The 16,400-nt window shown below is 41.6% G+C and overlaps 1 protein-coding gene across 2 annotated transcripts in view; it reads left to right on the top strand.

The window, feature by feature from the left end:
- Nucleotides 1-16,400, top strand: part of TSPAN5 (tetraspanin 5) — an 83,927-nt gene that overhangs the window by 51,027 nt on the left and 16,500 nt on the right. Inside the window, exon 2 of one of the 2 annotated variants that reach the window (XM_040556719.1) lies at nucleotides 9,575-9,625. The exons of the other annotated variant lie outside the window; for it this stretch is intronic. Within the exon in view, the coding sequence (XP_040412653.1) occupies nucleotides 9,575-9,625 (51 nt within the window). The remainder of the gene's footprint in view (nucleotides 1-9,574; nucleotides 9,626-16,400) is intronic. 2 annotated transcript variants of the gene reach the window in all.

The following is a 16,400-nucleotide window of genomic DNA, read 5'->3' on the forward strand; positions in this document are numbered from 1 at the left end:
GTTTGATGTTGCTTTTCCTTGCTCAGTGACATTTTTGTTCTTTGCATTTACTTCTTGAGAGTTTGGAAGTGGCTTCTAAATATATGTGCTCTTAAACAAAAGCAGGGCTGAAAGCTGGAGAAACTATGTTAAGAGTGGTTTTCTCTCCAAATCCCTTTCTGGGAAAGCATGCTGCTGCCTTTCAGGTTGTCTCCTCTCCTGCTGCCTGTGCGTTTGTCACGGTTAGTGGCTGGAAAGTAAAACCAAAATTGTTGCCTTTGGGTAAAGCTGCAGTAATGTTTTTAAGATACTAAGCTGTTTTTTCTCTGCAGTGTTAGACTAGTGCTATTGTGCTGCAAAATGTTTATTTTCTCAGCTAACTTGGCGTCAAATTGCAGAGCAGGCAGGGAGGTGTTGAGCTCTGGGTTAGCAGTGTAATGCTGCACGCATTCTCCATTTGTGCTCAAATTTTTACCCCGGCCCTACCAGACTGCCTTCTTTACGTTGGTGTTTTTAGCTGGAATTAATTGTCTCTGGCTAACAGCTGAGGTGCATCTTCGCTATATAAAAGCGCCACTAGAATAAACTTGTATTTGTAGTGTGGAGTTACTCCTTAAGGAGATGAAGTCTTTTAAGCAATGTTGAGGAAGATTTTGTTGTGTGTGTGTGCGTGTTTCTACTTCCATCACGGGTCGTTAGAGCACAGGTTGCCTCATCTCCTTCTAGCCTTGACTTGAATATTAGGGGTGAGAAGTCTGCAGTTGGGGTACTCAGGAGGCCTTTGGAGCCCCTCAGTCTGACAGAGGTCTGCTGTTTTTATTCAGTTTGTGCCCTAACATGTCACTGTCATGCAGTGTGCCCAAAGCAGCACTGTTCAACAAGGTCTCATGGGACTCTTAAAGGCAGAGTTCTCCAGAGTCATATTAACTTTGAACCAAATGAGCCAAACATATCAGCTTTTGCCTGGAAGGCTTGCGTTGCGACCCTGTGGGTTGCAGAGGTCCCGCTTGAGATTCTGCGTAGGACAAATGTTCCATGGGAAACTGATTTTCTGTGGCACCCAATGCTAAAAACTGTGTGTTTTCTTTTAAAGCAGTGCCGAAACAAGCATGAAAACTTGCCCAGGATTCTTTTTTCCTATTAAGAAGCTGCTTTGTGCTCTGATATACCTTCTGCCTGGAAATCCTTCTGGGGCTGAGCAGGAAGTAAGGAAATCAATTTCCCGTGTAAGGAGGAATTGCACTCTGGCACTAAGTTAAAATGATGGGTGAATGCAGAAAGCCAAAGCAAATCCAGTTGCCGTGTGTTTATTTATTTATTTCATGAGAGACCCTGTTTGGAAACTGACATATGACATAAAGACTTGATTTCTAAGCTAATTCTAGTGCTTCCACGGCTTTCTTAAAAATGATCTTGTGGCACTGTCCTCCTTGGTAATGACTATGCAGGTAAAGCTGGGATCATACAAGCAGCAGCTTTGCTCTAACAGGTGAGGGTGAAAATGAGCTTGTCTGGCGGGCACGTGCGCGCTGCACGCCACCCTCGCGGTGCCAGCATGCCTCCTCCATCATGGAGGAGCGGTGGGCAAGGACTGACCGCAAGAGCACAGCTCTGCGGCAGGAGGGTCTTAGTAAGGCAGCGTCACTTCCTTTTTATAGCTTTGCTCTTAGTGAGCCATCTGTATGTACTACAACTACGTTTCCACATCCCTCGAAGAGATTTTGTAATGCTTTTTTTTTTTTCCCCCCCCCTGATATGCCTCAACAGGAGGAATTAGCTATTAGCATTTGTGCAAGCTGGAAGCCTTACAGGAGGTAAAGGCAATGCAGTCATCAGGAATTAGAGTTTGTGGAAATAACGTAGTTCAAAGTGACAATGAAATCAGGAATAAAAGATCGTACTTAACATATGAATCTTTTATGTGACCTAGAAGATACTGCTTATGCTGTTGGTTGGGATGATACTGTATGAGAACAGATTATTTCATAGTAAGTTGGAAATCTTACAACATAGTTCTGTTTCTTCAACACATTTATTCTTAAAGCAAATGTAATGCCTTCAAATTAAATGGCAGTGATAGCACTGTATAGTCTCCAAAACAAGTCTAGCACAGGTGCCAGGAGCAGAACCTCCCCAGAGCGCCGCATCGTGTTAAGCAACCGTGATTTGAAGGGGCACCTTGCAGAAGCGAAGAGCATTTTCTCTACATGTTTAGTCAAGCCCCCAATTCCTCTGTGGAGAATGATGAATAATAGAGGTGCTTTTGATGCTGTCTGGAAACAAGACAAAGGGTCAGCAGCCTGTTTCAGTTAGACAAGCAGCTGTTTTACGGCTGCTTTTGTTGACTGCCAAACTGTGGAACTTTTGCCGAGGAATAAAACCTTCAGGTAAACAGCGCTGTGACCATTTGTTGCCTCCTGTTTGTTCCACGGTGCTTCTGTTTGAAAAGAATTTGAAATCACAAGTTTGTTTGCTCTACCCCCTGCCAAGTAATGCTATTGCAGAAATGACAAATTGATGTCTACTTCTGCAAATTTTACCTTAAGTGGAAAATAGAAAGCTATCCTGTAGTATAAAAGTATCTAAAAAAACTTTGTTTAATTTTGACATAAAGTAAAAATTTGACTTAAATTGGTGAATAACCAAATACATCAAGGGCACATGCGGTAGCTTCTAGATTTAGTAAGAAGCAGTTCACTACAGGAGAAACTGCCAGGTTAGATTACCTTATTTGTCTGGAACAGGATTTTTCAGAGCTCTGGTCCACAGACCATCTGTGCCTCCAAAAGCTGCACTGGGAAGTCTACAGAACCATGCTTAATATTTAATCAGTAATTTTTAATTCTGGGCAGTTACAGTGTAGTACAGGGGAAATGTTGAGGGTTGACGGCGGCTAAAAACGCTACCAATTGGCTGTGTCCCTCTATTGCATGGGCTACAGGGTTCAAAACCATAAAGAACTTCACAGCCCCTTGTGTATCCGGATGGCTCATAGTAATTGTTTCTGGATCTTGGAAGATAACTTTGATACCTGTCTATAGTGTTTTGGCTTTATTTCCTTTCCCCGCATCTCTCTGAAAACCCAAGGGATGTACAGACATGCATGCACACAGCTGGTACAGCTTTTGAGGTTACGCTTTTGTTTCATGTTACAAAAGTAGCACAGGTCTCTGCGCGCCTGGCTGCATCTTTGGAAAGTGAGCAGTTGCTGTGCCGTCACATAACGCCTACCACATCCCCTCCCGTATCTATCCCCTTCTTCCCTCCTTCCCTCAACACTCACTGCAGTGACTATCAGCAATTGATTTATTTCATGTATTCACAAAGGCCACGTATGTCTGTATTTGCCATTAGGGAGTTTCTGGTTCAGAGCTGGACCTGCCCTGGGCCAGGGGTGGAGGTGGTATGGCTGCAAGAACAGGGCTGGGCAGGAGGAGCAGAGGCCCACCGGGTACTTTGTGCAGCTCTGAAGCAAAGCCAGGGAAGAGGCCCACGGCAAGGTGCGTGCAGCAGTTTCTCAGCCTTCCCACGTAGGACCTCAGTTTGGAGAGCCTCACTGGAACTTGGAAAGAGTTAAATTTAGTTTATCTAGGCTTGAGGGGAGTTGTTATTCCAAAAGTTGGAGCAGGGGAAATTGAGTCTAATTCATCCTCCTTTTTTTCTGTTTTCCAGTATATCAATTTCTGTGGACAAGAGGAGAGGGACTTCAGTCTTTAGGGACTCTTGCTTCAAGCTGATTGGCAGTACTTACAATTGCACCACCAGAAAGCAATAAAATAAATACATAGAGCAACTGTAACACAAAGCAGATGTCTTGCTTTTGCAATTAAAGAACTGGAGAAGGCAATAAGAAAAATAATAGCAAATGTCTTTGCGTTTGGGAGGGTGAGGTATATCTGGCTTACTTTTAAAACAAACAAAACGGAAAACCCCATACTGGTGCAAATAATAAATACATTAACAGTTCCAGTACCTTGCATTGAAAAGTGGGGTCTGTACAAGCTTAATTCTTCATTAGAAAGCATCATGTTAAGAGTTGTGCGAGATGGAGCAGACAGCTTTTCTCTCTGTGTTCTCAGGTCTGGTTTTCTACTTTGGGGGATTCTATAAAATCAGTTATGTCTCCGATACAGCTGAGCAAAAAAATGTGTGAAAACTGGGATTTATTTCTTCTCCGTGTATGCGTTTTGCATTGGGAGGAAACAGGTATCACAGGGACAGTAGTCTGTGAAATGTAGTTTAATGTATTTTTAAAAGCTGAACATAAAAAGGAAAGGAATTTGACGTCTTTTAATCTATGTTCAGTCTATATCTGAATGTCGCTTTGAACCAAAATGGTAATTAGTCACCTACGCAGCATCTTCATTCACCAACTGTAGTACATTGAGTTTTCTTGCTGGTAATGTCTCAAAGCAAACAAGAAATGGGCTTTAGGTGAGCACATTCTTTGTAAACATTAACATAAATATGTCAGCATGTACGTATGTTTTGAGCAGTTTGCCTTTCCCATAGTCACAGTGTGTGTTTAGCCACCTGAAAATGAAATGCTGTACCCGTTTGTGTTGGGAATGGAAACATTGCTGGAACTGGAGAGGAGGGAAAAAGGAACAGAGCAGACTTCTGGTGTCTTCTTCCTCTGTGATACTGGTCCTGGCAAAAGCTGTGTTGTTGAGAAGAGAATTGAGAGGGTATCTTACTTAATTTGTTTAAAAGAATATAGATTGATATATTAAAAGCAGGGTGCACATCAGTGGCGTGAAGAGCACAAGAAATCTGTATGAAACTTTAATTTCAGTGTTGGTACCTTTTCTCTGTCAGAGCTTCTTAAAAACAAACAACAGTAAATGCCTTGTGCTGACACAGGCATTAATCTCCTTTTTGCCCTCTGTTGAAAAGCCAAAAGACTGATTTGGTACAAAATCCTGTAAAGAAAACAGTGAGTATTCTGACTTCAAAGTATCTATGGGTGGATCTGAACACAGACTGCTGCAGAGGAAGTGCTTAGGGAAAAATTATTCACTGGAGTTTTAGAGCCGTTTAGGAACTTGTCAGTGCTGCTTTTATATACTTGAAGGGCTCCGAAGCCCTGTATTTCCCTGCTTACATTTCAGGATGTGAAATATTACTCTTTGTGTTGTCCCAATCGCTGCTGCGTTTGTCAGTAAAATAGTGTACGCTGCTTTCCCTCGCTGTGCTGGCTTGAGTCACGCAGGAGGAGGTCTTGCTGTGTGGATCGCTGCAGGATATTGCAGGGAAGTGGCGCCGAACCGACTGTAGGATCCTGAGCCTCCTCACTAATGCTGCGCGTGGCTCTTGGGACAGCTGGGGCAGCTGGCAGATCTACGTGCTGCCTCAACACAGGGCTTAAAAACATGATAATAAGAAAAAAAACGCAATCGTGAGGAAGTTCTGGTTCTGAACTTTCACAAGTTTGACATGTTCCTGCTAGTGCGTTTGTAATGATGTGGTGAAGGTAAATCTCAGGCAGCTGTGCCGTAGTACTTCCCCTCTCAACTCTTTGCTAACACATTCACATACGGACATACGCTGGTTTATGCACATGGCATGTTAACAGACCTTTTTGCTGCTTGGTCTGCAGCTGTCGGGCTTTTGGTTGAAACCCGGTGCCAGGTTACTTAAGAATGTCAGCTGGAATGAAAAATTCAGTATATGAAGTACCGCCTGATTGCTCTGCTTAAGCTCATCTCCCTCTAAAATTTTATCTAGTATTTACATTGCTATTTACCTCAGCATCCTTTAGATGAAATGCCGTTCTGTATCCCTAGCAACAAAGAATCATTTACTGCCATGCAGGCAAGACTGGGAATAAGATATATGCAGCTTGAAACACTTATCGATCAATCCACTTCTGAAAACTGCACATAAACTTTGTAAGTAGGGCAACAGCACAAGTATTGCTACACTTTCTGCTCTTAAATACCTACACTCTTTATAGAAGAGAAATCTAAACACATTTATTTGATGTTTACAGACTGAAAGCCTATTGCTCAGGAAGTACTATTATGCAAGTTTTTTGTAATGCTGTAATACTCTGGAGGAATATTTTAATGTTTTTTTGCAAATTGCTGTTTAAAAAAAAAATCACGATTTTACGAGCTCTGTCCCAGATCTGGTGACCATTTACAGTCAGGCGAAATGGTCTTACTAGATGTCTGTGGAGAATTGAGGCCATCTTTGTCTGTATAGTGTTTTGTAGATAATGAGGCCAACTTCCACCTTTTTATTACTCATTGGAATAATTTAAAGGATGTGAATGAAATTTTCCAGACTTAACTGAGAAGATGTGGATACGTGTCATCCTCTCCCCACGTGCTTAGGATGTGAAGAAGTTTTCCTTCTGGTTACAAGCAAGCAGAGTAAGACCTTCTCGGAGCCATCTGCAGAAGGATTACAGGATAAGCAGGATATACATCCTGCTTTACCTCTGGTTCTAACAGCAAAAATCCCTCTGCATTTTTGCTAAGGACTTTCTACTTCTCTTAGGCTACACAAAAGTTTTTCATAATTGTCAAGAGATGCCGGAGTTAATCCTGGGGAGAGGTGCAAGTCTCCTGGCGAACATCTCTCTCGTGCCAGAGGGGATTACTGAGAGCATTCCTCAGAGCTTCACCCTGCAGCAGGCTGTTTGTGGAGGGGTGGGCATTGCTTGGGAGTGATCCTAGGGGGTTAGGTTGGCGGCATGTCTAGCTCACTATCTTGACTTAAATGGTGCAAGTAGAGTTTGGCTAGGGAAGGAGGTGTTCAAGCAACAAAGCATCAATACAGTGATCTCTTCCTGCTTATTTTCTCCTGATAATCAATGGTTTAAAAACTTTCTGAGCCAGAAGCTATGTCAAAGTCACTCTTCGTTAGCTGTGGATCCTCTATTAATTTATCTAATCCTGTATTCTGAATGCCAGTAAGTGTTTGACTTGTACAGCATCCCGTTTCATGTTTCCATCCCAAACCCTTTCTTCTCCTAATGGGTCTTGACCATTGTTCCTTTTTCACCAGCTGCTCAAAAGGCAACTGGACAGAGATTTCTGTTTTGGAATATGAAGAGGACAGAGCAGCAAGTAATTCTGTGAGTTCTCTCGGAGAGTTTTCAAGAGAATCAATTTCCTGGGTTTTGTTAACAGGCTTGCCAGAAGCTTGACAATCTCAGTTTTTTTAGGTGCTTCAGCTTAGTATTGTACATTCTCCTCTCAGTTTACAGGTTGAGTAATGAGATCAGTCTGGCTTGAGACCCGTATAGTCTACTGTAAGTTACCTTCTGCAACCCATGAGGTAATACCTTATCCCTGTATCTCTCAACATCTGGTGAAGAATAAGGACACTTAACTGGATTAAATTTAATAAAGTTGGTAGATCTGAGACAGACTTGCGGCTGATGTGTATGGCTGTTAAGTTACATATGTGTGCACTGATCAAATTCTTTTTTATTTTTCTATGCTCACTCTGTTCAAAACTGTATTAAGCTCCTTGCAAAACATAGTGCTTTGTATCTCTCTAGAAGTGAAAATTCGCCGCTTCCAAATGCATTTATGGATTTTTTTTAAAATAACTTTTCTTTTACCCCACTCCTGTTCCTTTGTCCTTGCTACTTTTGCCTGTGTAAGAAAGAAGGAAAGGAGCTTGATATGGCAAAAAAAAAAAAAAAAAAAAAGAGAGAGAACTTAACTGCATTTGTCTGAAAGTGATTTGGAAACTTGTGCAGCTTAATCTTGTCAAGTTTCAAATAAGCAGTCCAGTCAGAAGGATTATACACACTTCTGGCAAGCTGTGCAACCACAGAGAAAGAACAGTCCTGATGCAGGTAAGATAACCTTTTCCTGCTAACGTGGTGTATCACAGGAGACTGTACTTTCTAATCCATTTTTTATATTTTATAGACAATTAAGGCTGCTGAAATTGCAGACTTTCTTGATCTGTTTTTCTATTCAAGAAAATTTTCAGTTATCCTTGTATTTAATACAGTCAAGCTTGTGACAGATCCCTTGCTGCCTTGTAGTATTGTTTAAATTTGCCGTTGTGACTCTTCAAGTCAAAAAGGAGAGTGTCACTCCAGTTAGCATAGATGCGCTTCTGGGTGAGTTGGCAGGGTGTAGTAGTGCTGGGCAGGCAGAGCATGCTTGCAGAAGATATCACAGAGATATGAGGGGTATTGGGGGACTTCAGGGTATTGCAGTGAGAATAATCCCCTTGATGCTGAGTTACACTGTATGGAAATTCTTGTGGTATGGAAGCTAGAATTGCCACTTAAAGTTAGTGTAGATAACAAAGAAGGAATCTTGCTTTGAAGCTGGTGAAATCACTTCTGGGAAAGCTTTTAAAGTTGATATTCCTGCCTCCTCCCACTTCTAAACAGAAAAACATTTCTGTCCTGTTTTGCAAAGAAAAATCGTTAGGATACTTAGCTGTTTACACAGATCTTAAGAGAAAACGTGCTACGTGCCAAAATAAATCTGTGCGCTGTGTTGTCCAGAAACCACAAGGAAAAACAAGTTTGATGTTCAAGCACCATTCAATTACATGCCCTGAAATTAGAGTGTGTGTAATTTTCTTTTTAGCTAGCACTTAGGTTTAAAAAACCAGGGATTAAAGTTGGACAGGTGGATGTTTAGAGATGTGCTGAGCCTCCCAGTATATATTTTTTTCAGTATTCTGGATGACTGGTACCGTATCATGCCAAATATACAGTGGTGGTGTCAAGAGATGGAGTCTGCCTTTTCTGCTTGTTTCACAGATCCTTTGTGTGGATTTTGTATGGAAATCCTGTAATATTTGGAGGGCAATGATACACTTAAATTATTCAGTGGAGTGGAGAATACAGGGATGTAGCAAACCTAGATACTATTCCCCTTTCCGTCATTGTTGGAAGGCATTTTCTTTTTTGAGTTTGCTACTTTTGAATACCTTGGTGGAGGAAGGACGGTCTTTCATACATTCCTTTATGAAATACAGAAACGTTCAGTATGAAAAGGGTTAGTAAATGTTGGCTTTAGTTTTTAAAAATTCTTACTCTTTCAGACCTGTGAAGTCAATCCCCCCACCCCCCCCCCCTTCCCCAACCCCTGTGTTATATTATGTTTAAACATCTTTCTGTGTTTCTGGATAACATTGCTAAAACTGATAGTAAAAGTATATTTAGGGCTCTCTTTTAATCCCTTTCTATTAATGAGTGGTCTGTGAGAGGTGTGAGGACTGTTGTTCTGTATGGGTGGTGGATAATACAACAGCAAAATAATGTGTTGCGTGCTTGTGAAGTTTGCCTTGGGGCAGTCTGACAAGCCAAGAAGCCTTATTTGTGTGATGCTGCAAAAGTGACATTTATTGTATCTACTATTTGTATGTAGAACATCCCTGAATGAGCTGTGCAACCTTAAAAGTCCCCTCAGTTTTACTGGTTGAGTTGTAAAATAAAAACAAACAAAAAAAACACACACTATATACATATTTTAAAACTCTTGCTAAACTCCCAAAGTCCTGATAAAATTGATTATCCAACATAAAGGATGAGGTAATACGAATGTTTAAATAAATAAATCTATAAATTTGTAGTTCCTATTCTGATATATTTTTTTTTTCCCTTTAGTTCCTTGGCATAGCATTTCTTGGCATTGGATTGTGGGCATGGAATGAAAAGGTAAGTTGAATGTGGCATCAAACTCACCTTATTTCTTTTTTTCTGATGAAATACTGGAATAGCAGTATGCTGCACATTTTGTGTGTCCACACAGTTTCTACTGCAACAAAATCAAGCTTCTCTGTCAAATAAAACCTTGGCTTGGCTCACCTAAAGGAAGATCCTTGGCATCTTTCCTGAGAACGCTTTGGCAAGAAATCATGGCTGACACTTGCACATAAAATAACCATTTCAACCCATGCACGCTCCAACGGCAGCACAGGCGCTAGATCGCTCTGCTGAAGGCGGTGTTGGCAGCGTGTCCCTGCTGCACGTGGCCCCAGGAAGGGAGAGGGAGCCTGCGCCTCTCAGGGGGCAGCTTCTTGAAAGCAAGCCTCTCCAGCCTCGTTGCCTGAACGTGGCAGGCTAGCTGCTGTTCCTCTTAAGGAAAAGCAAACCAGACCTGAGACAAAACAATTGTTTTTCCTTATGCAAATGAAGTTGCCCACTGGCTTTCTGTTTCAAGACTGTAAAATCAACTTGGAAGTGAGAAGAAGGGGAGATAAGGGCAGGGAGAGAGAACCCACTTGTGAACCAGAGCCTAATTTTTAGCTTGCTTGCTGCAGAACTTGGGAAGAAGATAAAGTACCAAAGCATAATACACAAAACAAGTCAGTATGTACTGGGTTACTGAATGAAGAGCTTGGCCATAATATATCAGCTAAAATTAAAGCCAGGAGTTTCCTTTTCTTCTTCGTTTAAAAAATTGAGTTGAAAATAATAAGACATAGTTGATAGCAATGGTACTATGATATTTAGTTACATAATGTTTTTCTTTTCTAATGGAAAACAAAGTAAGTTCCAAAGTGATGTTCACTTCAGGCATAACTGGTGCTTGCAGCAGAACAAAACAACACATTGGAAACATTGGAGTTTTGCCACTTAAATTCAGGACAAATTTTGCTGATTCAGAAGTGAGTTATTGATTTAAAATCTAATTGCTCTGTGCATGTGCCTTGGTTATTGATAATTACAAATAGTATTTCTCAGGGCTAGTAATAGGGTATTAACTAACTTGCACTGTATACACCCATATATGCAAGTTTGTGTTTATATATATAATGTGTATGTATGTGTATACATGTATATTTATCTACTATATGATGCTCATGTTGGATGGCTTGAATAGGCTTGAAAAGGTGTGCTGTCACTCAGCAAAATGTAAAAACATGTTTAATTTAATTCTCTGAGCATACTCACAGAGCTTATGATGCCTATGTTTAAGCCTCAGAGAAGTACTTTATTTCAGAGTGGCTTCCCAGACAAGTTTTTAACATTTTTGTATCGTTCCAGTGGTAACACAAATGATTCCTGTTTAGAATAAATGAGCATGTAAAGGGAAATGAGCTATAGTCTAGTTTGTGTAGTCTAAAATACACCACCCCTACAGCTTGAGGTTGTTCGAGCAGAAAGATGGCTTGTTAGGTTTTACATATCTTCTGTATGTGAAACCACCCCCACTTCCATGTAAAAATACTTTGAGTTAATAATTGTTAATAACCAGAAGCCAAAGCTCATGTTTTTACTTGAGATCTGGACATCTGTTATCGTGTCATCTTAAACCCTCAGTAGTCAGATCCTGAAAGAGGGAAAAAATGTCATGTTGTTTTTAAGACAAGCAAATAAAACCTATTGCAGTTTAATAGGCATCAGCTCAGGCTCCATATGCGGTAGGTTTTTATGTATAAATGAATAAATAAAATGCTGTTTCTTGCTCTAAAGCAAAGGTCTTTCCTTGAAAATGAGCATCATCCCTCCCCAACTGTTGTCCTGTGGTGCTTAGTGTGTACTGCTTCAGTTTGTGGTCGCATCAATCAAAATGCGGTATAGGTACAGATGAACTGCAATGCTCTTGAGCACAGAGAGGCTTGATTTTTTTTTTTGTAGCAGGAATTATGGAAGCATGGCCTTGTGGCAAGCCAATTCAGGACCTTTTCTTCATGCAGCTCTCTGTGGGACAGTACATGGCCCGAAACTGTAGGGCCGAGTGCCAGATACCCGTAGGCCTCATGGAGCTACAGGGGGGGCAGAGCAGTTACAGCCCCTGCGGAGTTGTTCTTGCTGCATGTCTCTTGGGCATTCTGGTCTGTTGTAATGGCATACTGTAAGACAGCAAATCAGCTTTGCAGAAAAGGACCTGTGGATCCTGGTGGGCTCCTAGCTGACCATGAGCTAGCTGCTGGCATCCTGGCCCACATTAGGCAAACAATTGCTACCCTCTACTCAGTGCTGGTGAGGCCACACCTGGAGTGCTGGGTCCTGTTCTGGGCTCCCCACTGTGAGAGAGACCAGCAGAGGGCCGTGAAGATAATGAAGAAACTGGAGCTGAGAGAGCTGGGACTGCTCAGCCTAGAGAAGAGGAGGCTCAGGGTGCCTATCAATACCTGGTGGGGAGGGTGCAAAGAGGCTGGAGCCAGGCTCTTGTTAGCAGTGCCCAGTGCCAGGACCTCTGTTGACAAGCTGATGTCCCTTCCAGCCTCAGCTGTTCTGTGATTCTGTGGAGACTGCTGCTGTCCCAGTGAACTAAATCTGTATCAGTTTAGAACGTAGTGGTACTACTGTACAGCATAAATTTGTAAGTTTTTTGCAGGATTGGATCTTCAGAAGGGCTTCTGTACTGTGAGGCGATACGATGGAGAGGATTTTATTTCTGTCTTGAGTCATTTGGCTTTATATCCAGCTGTGTTGCTCCATATCCTGGCCATCATCTTGCATATACTTTTGTTGTGTCAAAGAATCTTTTTTAAGATAGAAAGGTAGTGTACAAGGCCACGTTAAAAATGCAGGATGTAATGAAGTAGTCCACGTTTTACAGAAGTCCTATTTGCTGCTGGATAAGAACTGTTTGTGGTAGATCTGTGGATATGGTGGCTGGCTTCTTTTAGCTAGGTTGGCTTGAATTCTCCCCTTTAAACTTTGTTTTAAAGAAAAAAGAAAGAAAAAAGAAAAAAAAAGCACACTGTACAGTCTCGTGACCTTCCTTTGCAGGGAGGCGAAAGAGCTCATTTGTCAAACAGGCAGCAGAATTGGCCTGACAGCCAGGCGGCCAGGCCTAAACAAAAACTGGGCAATTAGCATTCTGAGTCATGAACCTGACAGAGAGCTGGGGGGGCAATAAACGCGGGGCATGAATAAAGCTATCTATACATGGATGCACTATATAGCTCACAGTCTCACAGTGTTTTCAGGCACACTACAGTTGGGCTTGCACCATTAAAAAAAAGTAATCCACAGCAGCTGGTTTTATTTCCCCCCACACCCAACTAGTAGCATGAACATTGTTAGCATAGAAAGAGTATGTACTAAAGAGCTTGTGGTAAGCACAAGCAACTTAAGCTACATTTGCTCAGTAGCAGGCGAAAAAAAGTTTCACTGACTTTTTTTAAAGCACTTCAAGCATTTTTTTTCTGTTGACTTTTTAAAAATAAACTAACATTGTACAAAATGTCTACTTCCCTTCTGGGTTGTTTTATGTTAAATAATGTGGTCTTAAGGCTTATTGAGAGTGTTCATGGTATGATGCCAGTAGGTACTTGGGAAAATAAACTTCCAGGTTCTCCTGCTACCTGCAGCAGAGTTATATGCAAGTGCAGTGAGAATGAGCGATGAATTGCTCGTCTGTCTTCTGACACCTTATGGGACCATCTGTGGAGTGGGAGCTTTTAGGAGAAAAGTTTAGGGGTCTGCATTAGGTAGCAGGTTGTAAAGGTAGAGATGCTAAGGTGGGGAAAAAACGTACAGATCCTTGCAAAATTTGTTGATTAGACTTAGTTCCCCTATAAAGTTGTCCGAAATGAGGAGGGAGAAGTGGAAGAGGCTGATCGCGTGCATAAATATGGTTTGAAGGCTTTTCTTGATTAAATCAGCATAACTAGAAAATACTCCAACTCAGAAGGCAGGCTGTGCGATTTGGAGCACCAGTATGGTACTTCTGTGTGTCTGCACAGTTTTCTTGGTGAGCAGGAGCTCCAGATCTGGATCTCAAGGTTTAAGCTGGACTTTTACATGTAATTGAGACCTGCTTTGGTGCTCTAGGACAGGCTAAACTCCCTACATAGAGACAGCCATTGTTTGTCAGGCCAAATCTGTCTCTCCCTTGCCCTCAAATTAAAATTACAGTGTTTTTTTCTTTTTTTCAAGAAAGAATTCTTGCTGCTTTTTACTGTCTCAGTAAGGGGCAAACATCAAGAGGGAGTGATACACCAGTCGCTCCATAGCTGTTGCTCATGCATGTCCATTATTTAGCTCCTCTAAAAAAAACAGTTGCTGACAGCAAAACACTGTTCATGTCCTGTGGGTCCTCACAAGCTGAAGGGTACTCAAAGCATATTTCTTGCTTCTAACGCAGGACTGCATCTGTGGTTTTTACATGACTGGGAAGGACAGAAGGGTATATTAATACTCTCTGTTGCCTTTAATTTAAATTTCAGTACCTAAAGATGCATTATCTAAAGAGGCCTTTAAATTGTTTATTAGTGTTCCAAGATCTTGTAACCATTAATCCTGAAAAAGGCAAAAATCTGTATCTCAAATGTGTTTATGCCAGTCATTTGCCTATATTGAACTCTGCCTTGCCTTGACAAGACAGTTAATTCTCCTTCATTAGAAGCTTGGAAAATAAAGTTCTGCTGCTATTACTGTTTGCTGTGGAAATGCAAAACCAACAAAAATCAAGGAAATAAGTTTTGTAAACATCCCCCACCTTGTTTCTCTCTCGCAAAGACAAAATTCTGGAGTGGAATTAATTTGGCATGTTTCACTGGCTATTGTTCTGTTCTTCACGCTCATTCAGATGCGCAGCATGGAGAAATGGCATGAATTTTATGACTAGGAAAGTAGACATTTTTCCATTTTAAAATAATACATTTGGAAATACTTTTATTTCCCATCACTCCCATATGTTCCTGTTTGCCAGTGTTTCTAAGTCCTACAGACAAGCTTGTGGGAAGGTTAATCCTTGGTCTGCAGAGAAGAAATGTTTCTGAAGGTCTTGTATTGCTGAATCTATTTTTCTGACCATTTGCTTTTTTTTTTTCTTTTTTACCCCAGAAGTGGAATTCTGCAGCAGAGAAGTTTAATGACTTTTTTCTGTCTTATTTTTTTGTTGTTGTTTCCTCTGATTTCTCCCATGCTCCTTGTGTTGGTTTCTCCTTTTTAATAGCCTGCTGGGTTGTTGTTTTTCATGAGGACTGTTGAGTCCTGTTCTTTCACATTCACCCTGGTGGGCCAAAGTGTACTTTCACAGTGTTATCACCTCTTTGTTCCCTAGAACAATTATTCTCCTAAGTTGTCTCTGACTCCAGATATCTTGAATTTTCATTACTGGGTCAGCTTTCCAAAACTGCTGCTGTCTGTAGTGCTTCTGCTTGAAGCCATTCTCTCTTGCCCTGCAGTGTGCTGCTGTTTTCTTCAGTCTAGTTCTACTGCGATCCCATGGGCTGAATGCCTGCCGTTGTCGGAGAACATGAATTATATATTCCAGGGGCACGTCTTCGTTTGTAAGTAACCTAGTTTGTGTGCTCTGAGACTGTTACCTGATGTGAACTGAAGCATAGCTTGTGGGGAGTCCCTTTAAAGGAGCTCACCTGAAATGCTAATGTAGATCTGTTACTTGTGCACTCTCTGTGAGATCCAGCTTGTAGGATGGAAGGCTCTGGACATGGGAAGACAGCATGACAACAGAGAATCTGTCACTGGATTCAGGCATCTCTCTTAAAATGGTTTTCTGCCTGTGCTCCCATACTTTAGGAAGGTGACTGCAAGTTTGCAAGATCTTCCGAGAGGCCTGTCTTGGTCAGCTGGTGTTTGTTGGTGTGGCAGAAGGCACCGCCACTGCTGATCCCACCACTCCTTTGTTGGGGAAAGGAGCAGGTCCTGCTGTTTCACTTGGCTTTTCTCCTGAGTTGGTGTGTGGTAGGAATATGAGATTGGTCTTTTCTGTCGCACTCCTGTCTCAGGCTATCCTAGTGACTGAAATCAAATCCACCTCACAAGTAAAGGAACTTTATTCGTAACTTCACCATCACCGATTTTAGCTCGGTTATGGATGATGATTTTGTCACTTCACAACCCCAAACAAATTTTTGACTTGTGGTGGATGAAAAAGTTAAATAAAAACCCAGGTGCTCAAGTGGCAATTGAGGGTGGGGGAACAGAGCAAGCAGACGAGCTGGAGATCAGCCAGGGAACATGTCCTGCTGGTTCCCCTTGTGGGGCTATAGCAGAGCCCTGGATTGATGCCACTGCGAGAAGGAAAGTAACAGAATGTAGCTTTGCATGGTGTTCACTGCCATGTAAAGATCATGCTTATGTTTAAACCACCAAGAAAGTGCCCAGAAACATGACCATACCTCTGAATTATGAATATAGGTTTAAGAAAAAAAATTTCCTTCATTTGGATGCTGAAATATCAGGAGTAATTGCAACTGTTTAGCAGTAAAGATTGGACTACTGCAGTAGCGTTGCTGAGAAAAATCCTTTGTATTTGTAGAAAGCCCACCTTTAAAGGATTTACAGGTCGTCTGTTTAGGAATTGCATCCCTGCAAGAGATGAGGTGGCAAACAATCATCATCTGTTACAAGAATGACCGGTAGGCTAAAGATGGGATAAAGACAGAATTGGCCACTACCAGATCGCTGTGCATCTCTGCCAAACTTTGCCCAGAAGTCAGCCATAACAACAACAAAAGCCTGAATACTGTGGTAAAAAGGCATTACAGGAACCTGCAGTGGATAG

This window comes from Cygnus olor, chromosome 4 (genome assembly GCF_009769625.2).
Source record: "Cygnus olor isolate bCygOlo1 chromosome 4, bCygOlo1.pri.v2, whole genome shotgun sequence".
In the NCBI taxonomy this organism is placed as follows: domain Eukaryota; kingdom Metazoa; phylum Chordata; class Aves; order Anseriformes; family Anatidae; genus Cygnus; species Cygnus olor.